The sequence below is a fragment of the Cherax quadricarinatus genome, unplaced genomic scaffold, assembly GCF_038502225.1.
Source record: "Cherax quadricarinatus isolate ZL_2023a unplaced genomic scaffold, ASM3850222v1 Contig721, whole genome shotgun sequence".
NCBI classification, from domain to species: domain Eukaryota; kingdom Metazoa; phylum Arthropoda; class Malacostraca; order Decapoda; family Parastacidae; genus Cherax; species Cherax quadricarinatus.
In genome coordinates, this window is record NW_027195747.1 from 92603 (window position 1) to 107680 (window position 15078).

A 15078-nucleotide genomic window follows, 5' to 3' on the forward strand; every position below is an offset into this window, starting at 1 on the left:
CTTAAGAGTGATCAATTCTTATAACAGAATTAAGTCAGTTCTGCCCCCAATACTTCATTATAACTAGGTATTACAAACAATAAATCTTTTCTGCTACTTAGGTACATAGATACATATTGGGTCCTATTACCCCGTAACATCAATATAGGGTGAATAAGAAATTAGGCTATAGTTGTGTACTAGTTTAAGCCTCTATACAGTACATACTGTTTAGTAGACATAGTATCACTCCTCCACCATTAATTGTGTTGACTGGTCCGCCCAGGTGTAGTTTTTTTTTTTTAATATTATTACTGATAGTGGTATGGGTACTTGTGAGGCAGCGTCGGGTACTGCTGGAGTACGAGCTGGAGGAGCAGACGACGGAGGTGGGCTGGTTCCTGCAAGGTACAGACAACAACACTTACTTTGTTCTCACCTTCCACCTGCGTCGCCTCTACGGCTACCACGTTGTCAACAGCTTTTTCCCCAGCCTCCTCATGTTTTTCGTCTCTTTTGCTACTCTCTTCTTTCAGGTGAGTCTGTCTCTTGTGAGGAATGCATACACCGAGAGGTGTATGTCTTTCAGTGTATAATATATACAATTTAATTCCTATTCTAGTAATTGAAAGTGTAACTTGACTGGTGTAGTAAATGAGCTTTAAACCTAATTGACTAGCAACCCAGAAAGACATTAAAATAATAGCTATTATAAAAGAGATATTTAGAGGAGAAACTGAACTAGTGTCCGTCTGTGTTAGTTGGAGGACTTTGAGAACCGCATCATGGTGTCGCTAACAGCACAACTGGTTCTGGCAGCTCTTTTCACCTCTACCACACAGTCCTCTGTCAAGACTCCTTACCTCAAGCTCATCGACGTCTGGTATGCTGCCATCATCACTTTCTGCTTCGTCATCGTCATCATTCAGACTGTGATCAATGTGATTTTCAACAGTGTCAATCTACCATCGCTCGTGGTGAGGGCTGTGGGTGTCGTGCCGCTGGACCATGGCAGTGATAAGGTAATGCTGTTACATCTTTAGTGCCGCATGTAAATCTTCAACATTATAGAAACTGCACAAGTCAATCAACTTAAAGTCAATAAAACAAACAAAAACATAGGTGATAACAATAAAACATTCATAAATGCTTTACCAAAACACTGAGACCCTCTTCAGTTTGCTGAAGAGGACCAGTGCATTTCTTGATCATATCACGAAATGCACAGTACTCGTTTTCCATTTTACCGTTTCCATGTGGATGGGTTTGTGCCATTAATCAGTTTATATTTCACTGTTATGTTTTATTATAAGAGTTCTCCCATAATACTTAACATCTTGCAGATATGAAAGAATGAGTCAGTACAACAGTTGTAAAAACCTTCGAAAACTTTCCTTTTCTAATTAGCAAATTTATATATGTTGTTTTAGCTCATGGCATCAGATGCTTACAAGATCTGTAAATAAAGTAAGGGTATGTTTGTGGTCATCAGTCCAAACTAAGGGTAATATTTACTTATGCGAAGGTAGATCCCCTCCCCCTCCCCTGAATCTGCAGATTCAGTTTCCGCGGTTTCAGTTATCCCCAGTTTACCTCGACCTGAAAATTTTAAGGAGGTTGCAACTTGAGGTTTCATTTTTTTATATTTATCGTCCGATTTCATTCATTTTTTTTCTGTTTGAATAAGAGTGCATAGAACATGATCATGTAAAGTTTCATTAAGATTGATCAACAAATAAATAAAAAAAATAGCATTGCCAGAGGTCAATAAGTCAGTCAAGCAGTCAGCAAGTCAGTCGAGCAGTCAGTAAGTCAGAAAAGCAGTCGGTCAGTAGGTTAATTAGTCAGTAAGTCAAGCAGTTAGTTCAGCAGCAGCAGCAGCAGCAGCAGCAGCTGGTGGTGGTTGTGTGGGATGGAAGTAGTGGAGGAATGTATTTTATTATTTAATGTTGGTAATGTCTTATTGTACATAATTTATTAATTAAACTTTATCAAAAGTTTATATGTATAAACGACAAATGACTTGTATATAGGGTTCGCTGCTGTCTGCTGTTTCGGCCATCTGTGGTAGGACTTGGAACTTATCATCCGCGGATACGGATACGGGGGGACTACTATATTATGTAAATTTTCCAATGCATACTAAGTAGATTGTACAATGGAACAGTTTTATTTTGGGCTATATAGTGAAAGTTTTTTTGATAACTAAAGAAAGCTAACCCAACCAATTGTAACTTTGATTTTAACTTCTAGACTTAGATTAGGTTTAGTTGGGTTAAGATAAGATAAGATTTCGTTCGGATTTTTAACCCCGGAGGGTTAGCCACCCAGGATAACCCAAGAAAGTCAGTGCGTCATCGAGGACTGTCTAACTTATTTCCATTGGGGTCCTTAATCTTGTCCCCCAGGATGCGACCCACACCAGTCGACTAACACCCAGGTACCTATTTGCTGCTAGGTGAACAGGACAACAGGTGTAAGGAAACGTGTCGAAATGTTTCCACCCGCCGGGAATCGAACCCGGGCCCTCCGTGTGTGAAGCGGGAGCTTTAGCCACCGGGCCACCGGGTTCATGTTCAGTTACTGTAAAATAATAATAATAATTATAATAATATTATCTTTATTTCTACAAGTACATGTACAAGGTATAAAGATGTAGCTGACATCAGTAACATACTGGTACTTGGAGATATACGTGGAGAGGGTTTCGGGGTCAGCGCCCCCGCGACCCGGTCTGTGACTAGGCCTCATGGTGGATCAGGGCCTTATCATCTAGGCTGTTACTGTTGGCCGCATGCAACCCGACGTACGAACTGCAGCCCAGTTGGTCAGGTACTGACTTTAGGTGCCTGTCCTGCACCTTCTTTATGACAGTCAAGAGTCTATTGGTAATCACCCAGCTGAGCTAGGTGTTTTCCCATGATCCAAGGACTGTTCAACTGCCTCCCAGGATATATAAGGGGGATTACCAATAGACCCCTGGCTGTCTTCAAGCAGGCACTGGACAAGCACCTAAAGTCGGTACCTGACCAGCCGGGCTGTGGCTCGTACGTTGGATTGCGTGCAGCCAGCAGTAACAGCCTGGTTGATCAGGCTCTGATCCACCATGAGGCCTGGTCAGAGACCGGGCCGCGGGGGCGTTGACCCCCGGAACTCTCCAGGTAAACCCCAGGTGTGGGTGCCACTGAGCTAGTTTGGTGTACTAGCCTCAACGTTTGGTGTACTAGCCTCCACGAGTGGTATTGAATAAATAACAACACTGCGACTAGCCGAGCACTCGAACCCATGTCATTTTGGCCTGCCTCATGGTGAGCGAAAATCACATGACGCTCTAACCCACAGGAACGCCAAATCCTCGGATCATAGTAAAATGCCTAGCTCAGCTGGGTGTGTGATTCTTGTAGGGTTGGGTGGTCCTGTGGGTTAGAGCGTCATGTGATTTTCGTTCACCATGAGGCGGGCCAAAACGACATGGGTTCGAATCCTCGGCTACTCGTAGTGTTGTTATTGATATATATATATATATATATATATATATATATATATATATATATATATATATATGCTCAGAAAAAGTGTCACCTGTGGTGTCACAAGGCAACCCTCAGTGTCAGTGGTGTCATTTAATTTTAAAGTTCATCTTAAAGCCATTAGTTATTTTCATTTTCTGTTAGCGGCAACGTTCAGCCCGGAGAAAACTGTAGTTTTTAACTTTAGAGGACATACTATTATGTGTGAGTCTACCTCAAACTCCCTTTTATTTATTTATTTATTTATTAACAATTTGAGCATACATACAGAGGTACAAAAAAATACAGATAAGAGCAGCATGCCAAAGCCACTTATACTATGCATAGCATTACGGGCTGGCTTAAAATTAACTTAAGATTAACTAAGCAATGATGAGATCAGTGAAAAACATTAATGTAAACAGATTACTATAAAGCACAAGTGAGTATTACAAAGACAGGTCATATGGTTGCATGCATTGTTGTAAATTCAGTAGAATGGAGTATTCTGTTAGGTAGTGTATTTAAAAAAATAATAAAGTTAGATTGGGTTTTAGGTTTAACATTTATGTGATATAATTGTGAGAAACATTTAAGATATACAATTTATAAGGTTCAGTTATTCAGTATTTATTTGGTTTTGGGTGAGTAAGTGATCTTTGAGAAGAGACTTGAATTTATAAACAGGTAGTGTTTCTTTTATATTTACAGGTAATGAATTCCAGATTTTAGGGCCTTTTATGTGCATTGAGTTTTTGCATAGCGTGAGATGGACACGAGGAATATCAAAGAGTGATCTGTGCCTTGTGTTATGGTCATGTGTTCTGTTGAGGTTGGCAAGGAGATGTTTGAGGGGAGGGTTAATATCAGAGTTGAGTGTTCTATGTATGTAATAGGTGCAGTAATAAGTATGGATGTTTTGTATGGTGAGTAGGTTGAGTGTATTGAATATTGGTGGAGTGTGCTGCCTGTAGTGAGAATTTGTTATCATTCTAACTGCAGCCTTTTGTTGGGTAATTAGTGGTCTGAGATGGTTACTTGTTGTTGAGCCCCATGCACAAATTCCATAGGTGAGATAGGGGTAAATAAGAGAGTGATATAGGGCCAGGAGGGCTGACTGTGGAGCATAGTACCGTATCTTCGATAGTATGCCTACAGTCTTGGAAATTTTCTTAGAAATTTGTTGTATATGTGTATGAAATTTGAGTCTATTATCAAGGTGGATTCCTAAGAATTTTCCCTCTGTTAGCTTTGTGATAGGTGATCCGTTTATCATTATGTTAAGAGGGACATCTGTAGCTCTGTTACCAAACTGAATGAAGTAGGTTTTGTCAATGTTTAGTGTAAGTTTGTTAGTACTCATCCAGGTAGATATTTTCTGTAATTCGGTATTTACAGTATTGGCTAGCGTGACTGGGCTCGGGTGGGAGAAGACGTATGTTGTGTCATCAGCAAATAGTGTGGGTTTGAGTAATTGCGAAGCATTTGGTAGGTCATTTATGTATAGGAGAAAGAGAAGAGGGCCAAGGACACTTCCCTGTGGTACACCAACTGTAATTGGTTGTGCAGAAGAGTTTGCCCCATTTGCGTACACATATTGGCTTCTGTTGCTGAGGTATGACTTGAGGTAGTTGAGGGAGTGCCCTCTTATACCATAGTGTGACAATTTTACGTGGAGCAAGTCATGGTCAACTGTATCAAAAGCTTTACGTAAGTCAATGAAGATCCCCAGTGGGACTTCTTTTTTCTCTATTGCAGTGTATATATGTTCTAGCATGTGTATAATAGCATCATTAGTATTTTTATTAGGCCTGAATCCAAATTGGCAGGGGTTGAGTATGTTTTGGGAGATAAGGTAGGAGTAGATTCGTTTATGAATTAATTTTTCGAAGATTTTTGAGAGAGGGTGTAAGTTGGATATTGGCCTATAGTTATTCAACTCTGTTTGGTCTCCTCCTTTGTGGATCGGGGTGACCCTTGCTATTTTGAGTACTGTAGGGAAGATGGAGGATTCAATGGATTTGTTAAAGAGTGTTGCAATGATTGGTGATAGCACTTGTGACACTTTTTTGTATATAAAGGGTGGTAAGGTATTTAAATCTCCTGCCTTGTTTTTTTAGTGCGTTGATAATAAGGGAGACTTCGTATGGGTTAGTCGGAGCTAGGAACAGTGTGTTCGGGTAGTTGCCGGTGAGGTAGTCATTTGGTGGGGTATATGAGCTTGGGATTTTATTGGCAAGGTTTTGTCCTATAGTGGAGAAGAAATCATTGAGTCTGTTTGCTGTTTCTGTTGGTGGGAGTTGGGGTTCATCTGATTTTGCTAATTTTATTTCGCTATTTCGTGATATCTTTTTTGTTCCCAGAATTTCTGATAGGGTTTTCCAGGTCTTTTTTATATCACCTCGTAAGTTGGATAATCTGTTCTCATAATACATTTTTTTTGCCCTTCTTATCAGGCTGGTTAGGATTGACGAGTAACGTTTTGTTTGGTCTCTGGTTATGTGACCCATTCTGTACTGTTTTTCATATTGGTGTTTTGAATTTATGGATTTGAGAATGCTGGGTGTTAGCCAGGGACTGTTCAGTCTCTTAGCTGTCATCTGCTTAGTTTTTTTAGGGCAGTGCTTGTTATAGAGGTATTGGGTCTTTTTTAGAAAATTATTAATACATTCGTCAATATCTGTATTGATTTCTAGCTCAGTGTGCCAGTCAATGTTTGCTACTGCTGTTGTGAAGTTATTAATGGCTGCCTCGTTGTGAAGTCTGAAGGTGACTTTAGTAGTGTCTTGGGGTAATTTACCAAGAGTTGTTATGAGGAAAGTAGGGTAGTGGTCTGTGGTATTATCTGTAATTATGCCTGATTTTAAAGGGGATATGGTGTTGGTCCAGATGTGGTCAAGTAGGGAAACACTAGTCTCTGTAACTCTTGTAGGTTTTGTTACTGTTGGTAGCAACATACAGTTACTCATTGTGTTTGTGAATTCAGTAACGTGTGGGTCCTGGTCTTGTAGGAGATTTATATTGAAGTCACCTGAGAGTAGTAAGTGATCTTTGTTCATGCGTGCATCAGTTATCATACTTCCTAGGTTTTGACTAAATTGGCTAATGTTTGACTGTGGAACTCTGTAGATGTTTATCAATGTGAGAGGTTTTTGTAGGTATTTGGATTTGAATTTGGCTATTATATATTCCCCATGTTCATCTCTTGTGCAAGTATTTGTGATACATTCTAGTTGGTCTGAGTAGTATATGGCTGTGCCACCCTCTTGTTGGTCTGGCCTACAGTTATGTATGGCTGTGTAACCAGGAATGGCATAGACATCTGTACTATCAGGCTTTAGCCAGGTTTCAGTTAGTGTAATGATGGACATATTGGCATGTAAGGAATTTAGTAATGCTATGAGGTCATCGTAATGCTTGCTTAAAGATCTGATATTGTAGTTAAAGATAGTTATGTTGTTGTTGGCACTGAGAAGTGCCTTTGATTGTTCTGTAGTGTAGTAATTACAGTAACTGTTTGATTCATTTAAGTCATTAAATAAGAGGTTGGTATCAGGATCAATGCTTGTAATCATAAGATTTGTAGTGAATCTATAGTTTGAATTAAGTATAAAACAAAGTAAATAGTCTTAAGCTAAAAAATAGCACCTGAATTATTTAACAAATGTAAAATAATGAGCTAAGGTAGTTTTTTTTTTTTTTTAAGCTAAAATAAAGGAGACAATATAAAAGGGACTAGTACAAATAAAGTGATGATCAAATAATGGAGCTTGGGAATATGATAGTAGGTAGTACTATAAAATAAATGAGCTTTGGAATATAATGGGAAAATTGTGAACTTGTTCTACTTTACATTATTGTAAACAGATAACTATAAAGCACAAATGAGTATTACAAAGACAGGTCATATGGTTGCATGCATTGTTGTACATTCAGTCGTATGGAGTATTCTGTTAGGTAGTGTATTTAAAAAATAATAAAGTTAGATTGGGTTTTAGGTTTAACATTTATGTGATATAATTGTGAGAAACATTTAAGATATACAATTTATAAGGTTCAGTTATTCAGTATTTATTTGGTTTTGGGTGAGTAAGTGATCTTTGAGAAGAGACTTGAATTTATAAACAGGTAGTGTTTCTTTTATATTTACAGGTAATGAATTCCAGATTTTAGGGCCTTTTATGTGCATTGAGTTTTTGCATTGTGTGAGATGAACACGAGGAACATCAAAGAGTGATCTGTGCCTTGTGTTATGGTCATGTGTTCTGTTGAGGTTGGCAAGGAGATGTTTGAGGGGAGGGTTAATATCAGAGTTAAGTGTTCTGTGTATGTAATAGGTGCAGTAATAAGTATGGATGTTTTGTATGGTGAGTAGGTTTAGTGTATTGAATATTGGTGGAGTGTGCTGCCTGTAGTGAGAATTTGTTATCATTCTAACTGCAGCCTTTTGTTGGGTAATTAGTGGTCTGAGATGGTTAATTGTTGTTGAGCCCCATGCACAAATTCCATAGGTGAGATAGGGGTAAATAAGAGAGTGATATAGGGCCAGGAGGGCTGACTGTGGAACATAGTACCGTATCTTCGATAGTATGCCTACAGTCTTGGAAATTTTCTTAGAAATTTGTTGTATATGTGTATGAAATTTGAGTCTATTATCAAGGTGGATTCCTAAGAATTTTCCCTCTGTTAGTTTTGTGATAGGTGATCCGTTTATCATTATGTTAAGAGGTACATCTGTAGCTCTGTTACCAAACTGAATGAAGTAGGTTTTGTCAATGTTTAGTGTAAGTTTGTTAGTCCTCATCCAGGTAGATATTTTCTGTAATTCGGTATTTACAGTATTGGCTAGCGTGACTGGGCTCGGGTGAGAGAAGACGTATGTAGTGTCATCTGCAAATAGTGTGGGTTTGAGTAATTGCGAAGCATTTGGAAGGTCATTTATGTATAGTAGAAAGAGAAGAGGGCCAAGGACACTTCCCTGTGGGACACCAACTATAATTGGTTGCGCAGTAGAGTTTGCCCCATTTGCGTTCACATATTGGCTTCTGTTGCTGAGGTATGACTTGAGGTAGTTGAGGGAGTGCCCTCTTATACCATAGTGTGACAATTTTACGTGGAGCAAGTCATGGTCAACTGTATCAAAAGCTTTACGTAAGTCAATGAAGATCCCCAGTGGGACTTCTTTTTTCTCTATTGCAGTGTATATATGTTCTAGCATGTGTATAATAGCATCATTAGTATTTTTATTAGGCCTGAATCCAAATTGGCAGGGGTTGAGTATGTTTTGGGAGATAAGGTAGGAGTAGATTTGTTTATGAATTAATTTTTCGAAGATTTTTGAGAGAGGGTATAAGTTGGATATTGGCCTATAGTTATTCAACTCTGTTTGGTCTCCTCCTTTGTGGATCGGGGTGACCCTTGCTATTTTGAGTACTGTAGGGAAGCTGGAGGATTCTATGGATTTGTTAAAGAGTGTTGCAATGATTGGTGATAGCACTTGTGACAGTTTTTTGTATATAAAGGGTGGTAAGGTATTTAAATCTCCTGCCTTGTTTTTTAGTGCGTTGATAATAAGGGAGACTTCGTATGGGTTAGTCGGAGCTAGGAACAGTGTGTTCGGGTAGTTGCCGGTGAGGTAGTCATTTGGTGGGGTATCTGAGCTTGGGATTTTATTGGAAAGGTTTTGTCCTATAGTGGAGAAGAAATCATTGAGTCTGTTTGCTGTTTCTGTTGGTGGGAGTTGGGGTTCATCTGATTTTGCTAATTTTATTTCGCTATTTCGTGATATCTTTTTTGTTCCCAGAATTTCTGATAGGGTTTTCCAGGTCTTTTTTATATCACCTCGTAAGTTGGATAATCTGTTCTCATAATACAATTTTTTTGCCCTTCTTATCAGGCTGGTTAGGATTGACGAGTAACGTTTTGTTTGGTCTCTGGTTATGTGACCCATTCTGTACTGTTTTTCATATTGGTGTTTTGTATTTATGGATTTGAGAATGCTGGGTGTTAGCCAGGGACTGTTCAGTCTCTTAGCTGTCATCTGTTTAGTTTTTTTAGGGCAGTGCTTGTTATAGAGGTATTGGGTCTTTTTTAGAAAATTATTAATACATTCATCAATATCTGTATAGATTTCTAGCTCAGTGTGCCAATCAATGTTTGCTACTGCTGTTGTGAAGTTATTAATGGCTGCCTCATTGTGAAGTCTGAAGGTGACTTTAATAGTGTCTTGGGGTAGTTTACCAAGAGTTGTTATGAGGAAAGTAGAGTAGTGGTCTGTGGTATTATCTGTAATTATGCCTGATTTTAAAGGGGATATGGTGTTGGTCCAGATGTGGTCAAGTAGGGAAACACTAGTCTCTGTAACTCTTGTAGGTTTTGTTACTGTTGGTAGTAACATACAGTTACTCATTGTGTTTGTGAATTCAGTAACGTGTGGGTCCTGGTCTTGCAGGAGATTTATATTGAAGTCACCTGAGAGTAGTAAGTGATCTTCGTTCATGCGTGCATCAGTTATCATACTTCCTAGGTTTTGACTAAATTGGCTAATGTTTGACTGTGGAACTCTGTAGATGTTTATCAATGTGAGAGGTTTTTGTAGGTATTTGGATTTGAATTTAGCTATTATATATTCCCCATGTTCATCCCTTGTGCAAGTATTAGTGATACATTCTAGTTGGTCTGAGTAGTATATGGCTGTGCCACCCCCTTGTTGGTCTGGCCTACAGTTGTGTATGGCTGTGTAACCAGGAATGGCATAGACATCTGTACTATCAGGCTTTAGCCAGGTTTCAGTTAGTGTAATGATGGACATATTGGCATGTAAGGAATTTAGTAATGCTATGAGGTCATCGTAATGCTTGCTTAAAGATCTGATATTGTAGTTAAAGATAGTTATGTTGTTGTTGGCACTGAGAAGTGCCTTTGATTGTTCTGCAGTGTAGTAATTACAGTAACTGTTTGATTCATTTAAGTCATTAAATAAGAGGTTTGTAATCATAAGATTTGTAGTGAATCTATATTTAGAATTAAGTATAAAACAGAATAAATAGTCTTAAGCTAAAAAATAGCACCTGAATTATTTAACAAATGTAAAATAATGAGCTAAGGTAGTTTTTTTTTTTTTTTAAGCTAAAATAAAGGAGACAATATAAAAGGGACTAATACAAATAAAGTGATGATCAAATAATGGAGCTTGGGAATATGATAGTAGGTAGTACTATAAAGGTAATTTTTTAAAGTTAGAATTATAGTATAAAATTATAATATAAAAGGGACTAATATAGGTTGTGGTGAACAATAAAGTGGTAATCAAATAAATGAGCTTTGGAATATAATGGCAAAATTGTGAACTTATTCTACTTTAGCACCTGAGAATAGCACCTTGATTATTTTAACAATTGTGAATATATAAACTAGGGTAGTTATATAAAGCTAAAATAAAGGAGAAGATATATAAGGGACTAAAATTAAGTAATGGTAAACAAAGTTAAATGGACAGATGGTAGGAATTATAATATAAACTTATAATATAAAAATACAATTTGAAATGGTACTTGCAATTGCACTAGAGTCTGGTATAGGTTGTTGACAAGATCAAGATTATAACTAGATTTAAACTGACAAAATAAAATTCACAATTAAAGTACCAAAAGAATAATAGTAAAAAAATAACAATGGTAATGTCTTGGTTATAATATGATAGTAAGATGGTAGACAGGTACCCAGGTACACAGGTACAAAGGTTGGGGTTGAATATACAAACTTGAAAATTTGGCAACAAAATGTTATGGGAAGTATAAGATAATGTTTAATGTACAAAAGTAAAATTGACTGGTAGTAAATATGGTGTTTAATAAAATTTTAGTAAGTAATAATGATTACAAAAAAGTGAAAAAGTAATGTTTATTTCATTCAATATTGCACTGGTAGTTATACTTGGTTATATGGCAGTACAAGGTAATTAAGAGTAATCTAAGATAGTAAATGTGGTATTAAAACAGGTAAAGGTAATTAGACAAGTAATGGTTATTAAATGTCAAAAATGTTAAGAGTAAATTGAAATTTTAGTAAAAATGATAATTATTAATTTTAGTAAGTAATATCAATTGATAGTATTTAAAAAAATATGAGGTAGTAATATGGACAGAGAAAGTATTAATTCAGCTAATGTTTAAGCGAACAATAGTAAATAAGAAAATCACATAAGGTGACTTATGCTTACTAGTAAAATCACTAAATGAGGTAGTTGATTATTTAATTACTAAGAGATTGTACAATGAAATTTGAACAATAATGGAGCAAAACATACACTACACTACGTAGGCTTTTAAGTTGGACATTGTTTAGTTATTCTCTGTAAGATTAGTATCCCTGAGAAATCGTGATAGATCATTCTCGTTCGTGATTGTGTACAGTTGACCTACATTTGTTTTCCTAACAAGAATTTTCCCATCCCGTGTAAAGCATTGGTGTATTGTGTCGTTATTCTCCCGCTTAAGTTTTCTTACTCTATACAGGAGGTTCTGACGTTTTTTGGTAAGACACTCATTTATGTATACCTCTTTCTTTACTTTAATAGATTAAGTCTTTTTTCCTGTCATGTGAGTGGAATCTAAGCATAACACTTTTTCTACCATGGGATCCTAGTAACCTGGCTTCTTTTATTTCAGACTCTGGTACAATAACACTTGTTTGGTCCTTTATGATCTGCAGAGTAATTTCTTTACTGTTTGTTTGGTTCATATCACTGGGAAAAAGTGGACTGTTAACTATTACTGCGTCCGATAGTTTATCTTGTTCAGTTTTATCTTCTTGGAGAGCAAAGTAGTCACTGAACTGGTTATCTAAGTTGTTCTTCCATTCTTTTACTGCTTCTTCAACCTTTGTATTAAGAGATATTATTTGTTGGGTATGGCTATCTATGACTGTTTGGATGGTCTTGTCACAGTTAGTCATTCCTGGTGTTGATAACTTTTGTTCAAGACTGAGGATTTTGTTCTCGAGTTGTGTCATCCTGGTGTCTTGTTTTGTTAGCGTCTCTCGAAGATTCATATTTTCAATAGCTAAGTTGGAGATGCATGTCTTTAGGGTATCTGGATCGTTGGTCATACCTGAGAGACTACTTGGTAGGTTGAATCCGGGGAAGAGAGGGGAGGATGGGCTGGTGGCAGCCATGTTTGTTGTTATTGTTGTGGTGTCGCCTTGAGTGGTGGTGAGTGGAGTGGTTGCTGAGCTGGCGTCCTCCTGGCTACACTTGTTGAATAGTTGATTTTTCGGTGTTTTCTTGCTGGCCTTGGTGCTGTTTCCTCTTAGATTGCGCCTCATAATACTAAACATTCTCTGTCTGCCTCTCTCTAATTAAATTCATTCTTGAAACATAAATGGCAAGAGAAAGGATTATGATATGGAAAGCATTATTAAGGGATAAGGTGAGATATCGTCTTGTTCATATGGCTTGTGAAGAACATAACAGGGAGGAGCAGCTGTAGGCTGCCATACTCTACCTCCCATCCATTCCCATACCCACAATCTTGACCCATTCCAATACAAGAACCTGGGTAGACAACGGTCTGGTATCACACACTAAGTATCCGTGGTTTAATCCACGGCCGGATAGAAACGCTGGGCATGTTTCCTTACACCTGCTGTCCCTATTCACCTGGTGGTAAGTAGGTACGTGGGTGTTAGTCGAGTGGTGCGGGTCGCATCCTGGGGATAAGATTGAAGGACCTCAATGGAAATAAGACAGCCCTCGATGATGCACTGACTTTCTTAGGTTATCCTGGGTGGCTAGCCCTGTATATTATTAATGAAAATAAGATATCAGATATACTAAGCAAATTTCCTAAATTTGCTTGTAACAAATAAGTGAACTGTAGACATAAACCAATATGTACACCTGTTTACCCTTTTGGGGCCTACTTCCTAGGCCTTTTGTGTATCCATATTCTTTTGCGCTACCGTCCACAGGATGGATATGGGGTGCACAATAAACTAGCCACTTCGGTGGCAAAATCTAATCTAACCCTCCGGGTTAAAAATACGAACAAATCTCATCTTAACCAGTCATCACCCAAACCCCTACCTCCCTCTACTCCACTCCAACTATCCTTGGTCCATATACAAGGATCAGGAAACAGGACACCAAGAATTGGAACACAGTAAGATAGAATAAATCTAAAGTATGGTTTACGATTACAGATGAAATAGCAAATAAATGTGACGAGCTGTACAAACAAATATCAAAGGCAGTACCAGGGATCATAGTGCTTACAGAGACAAACTCACGTAGATGACACTAGATGCAATTTTTCCAAAAGGAGTATCAGTTTTTGAGGAAATATGAGCCAACAGGGAGAGGGAGATGATAATTCAGAACCAGGTAATAAAACTGTAGAAGGAGAGCTTGTAACAAATGACCAGGAAGTCTGCGAGAGGCTGAGCACAAGATTTAAGGAGGTACTTTAAGAGAAAATAAATTTCTTGGTTAATTCCTTTAATGCTTTCAGGAAAATTTTCGGTGTTTTAATGAGACATTGTAATTCGTAAATTGTATTATTTTCGTAATCGTTATTTCATTACTTTTTAAATTTTATTATTTTTTGAATCCTTTCATTATTTTATATTTTTATCAGTTATTTCATTATTGTTAACTCTTCTCTCACCAGTATTCCAGAGATAATTATCATTATTATTATTCACGGTGTGTAACTGTTGCAGGTGGTGAGGGCGTTCTCGTCAGGTGAGAGGCAGCAGCAGACACAGGTGTCAGAGGAAGTAGCCAGACGGTATAACACTGCTTCTGGCGTCTTCATCCTGTTAGTGGTCCTCACCTTCGTCGTATTCTACAGCATGATGGCTATGAGGGTCCTGTAGTGAGTGAAGATGAACCAACACACTGCAGGGTTCAGTCTTACAGTTCCTACATACTAGCACTGGGTTTCTATAGTAATGAAGCTTAACAGGTTGCAGGATTCAATCCTTCGGTTCCTACGTACTGGCACTTGAGTTCTGTAGTAAGTGAAGCTGAACCAACACGCTACAGGATTCATTCCTACGGTTTCTACATACTAGCAATGGGGTCCTGTTGTGAGTTGGACCAATACGCTGTAAGATTCAAACCAAATATGCACAAATAACCCGCACATAGAAGAGAGGAGCTTACGACGACGTTTCGGTCCGACTTGGACCATTTACAAAGTCACACCGAAATGTCCTGTAAATCAGAACTCTGAGATTCTTGGTCTTTTGTGATAAGCGCTCATGTAAATTCTGAAGAAAAATGTCGACTGGATAACATGCAGATTATACACAAAAACATAACAGTGGAGGAGCACTGCCGTAGGTCTACTGGCCCATGCTAGGCAATTCTTTCTCAGACTTAACCCCTCTCACCCATAGCATGAGTACAGGTGCCCTGAGGGAAGAGGCTAGAGATAATTGGTTTTCCACAGTAGACGTGTGATGGATGTTGGTCACATTGTCAGACCGATTTTTCACTTGTAGAGGAAGCAAATGTAACGTTGTCATATCCTGCTAACTAACTAGGAGTGTTTGCTCCTAGCACTGTTTGTTCCCAGCAAAAGTGACT

At 38.1% G+C, this 15078-nt stretch overlaps 1 protein-coding gene across 1 annotated transcript in view; it reads left to right on the forward strand.

The window, feature by feature from the left end:
• Positions 1 to 14727, forward strand: part of LOC128685758 (uncharacterized) — a 42455-nt gene extending 27728 nt beyond the window's left edge. Inside the window, exons 7-9 of the mRNA XM_053772387.2 lie at positions 324 to 515; positions 741 to 1001; positions 14208 to 14727. Coding sequence (XP_053628362.2) covers positions 324 to 515; positions 741 to 1001; positions 14208 to 14363 — 609 coding nt within the window. The 3' untranslated portion in view covers positions 14364 to 14727. The remainder of the gene's footprint in view (positions 1 to 323; positions 516 to 740; positions 1002 to 14207) is intronic.
• Positions 14728 to 15078: the final 351 nt, after the last annotated feature.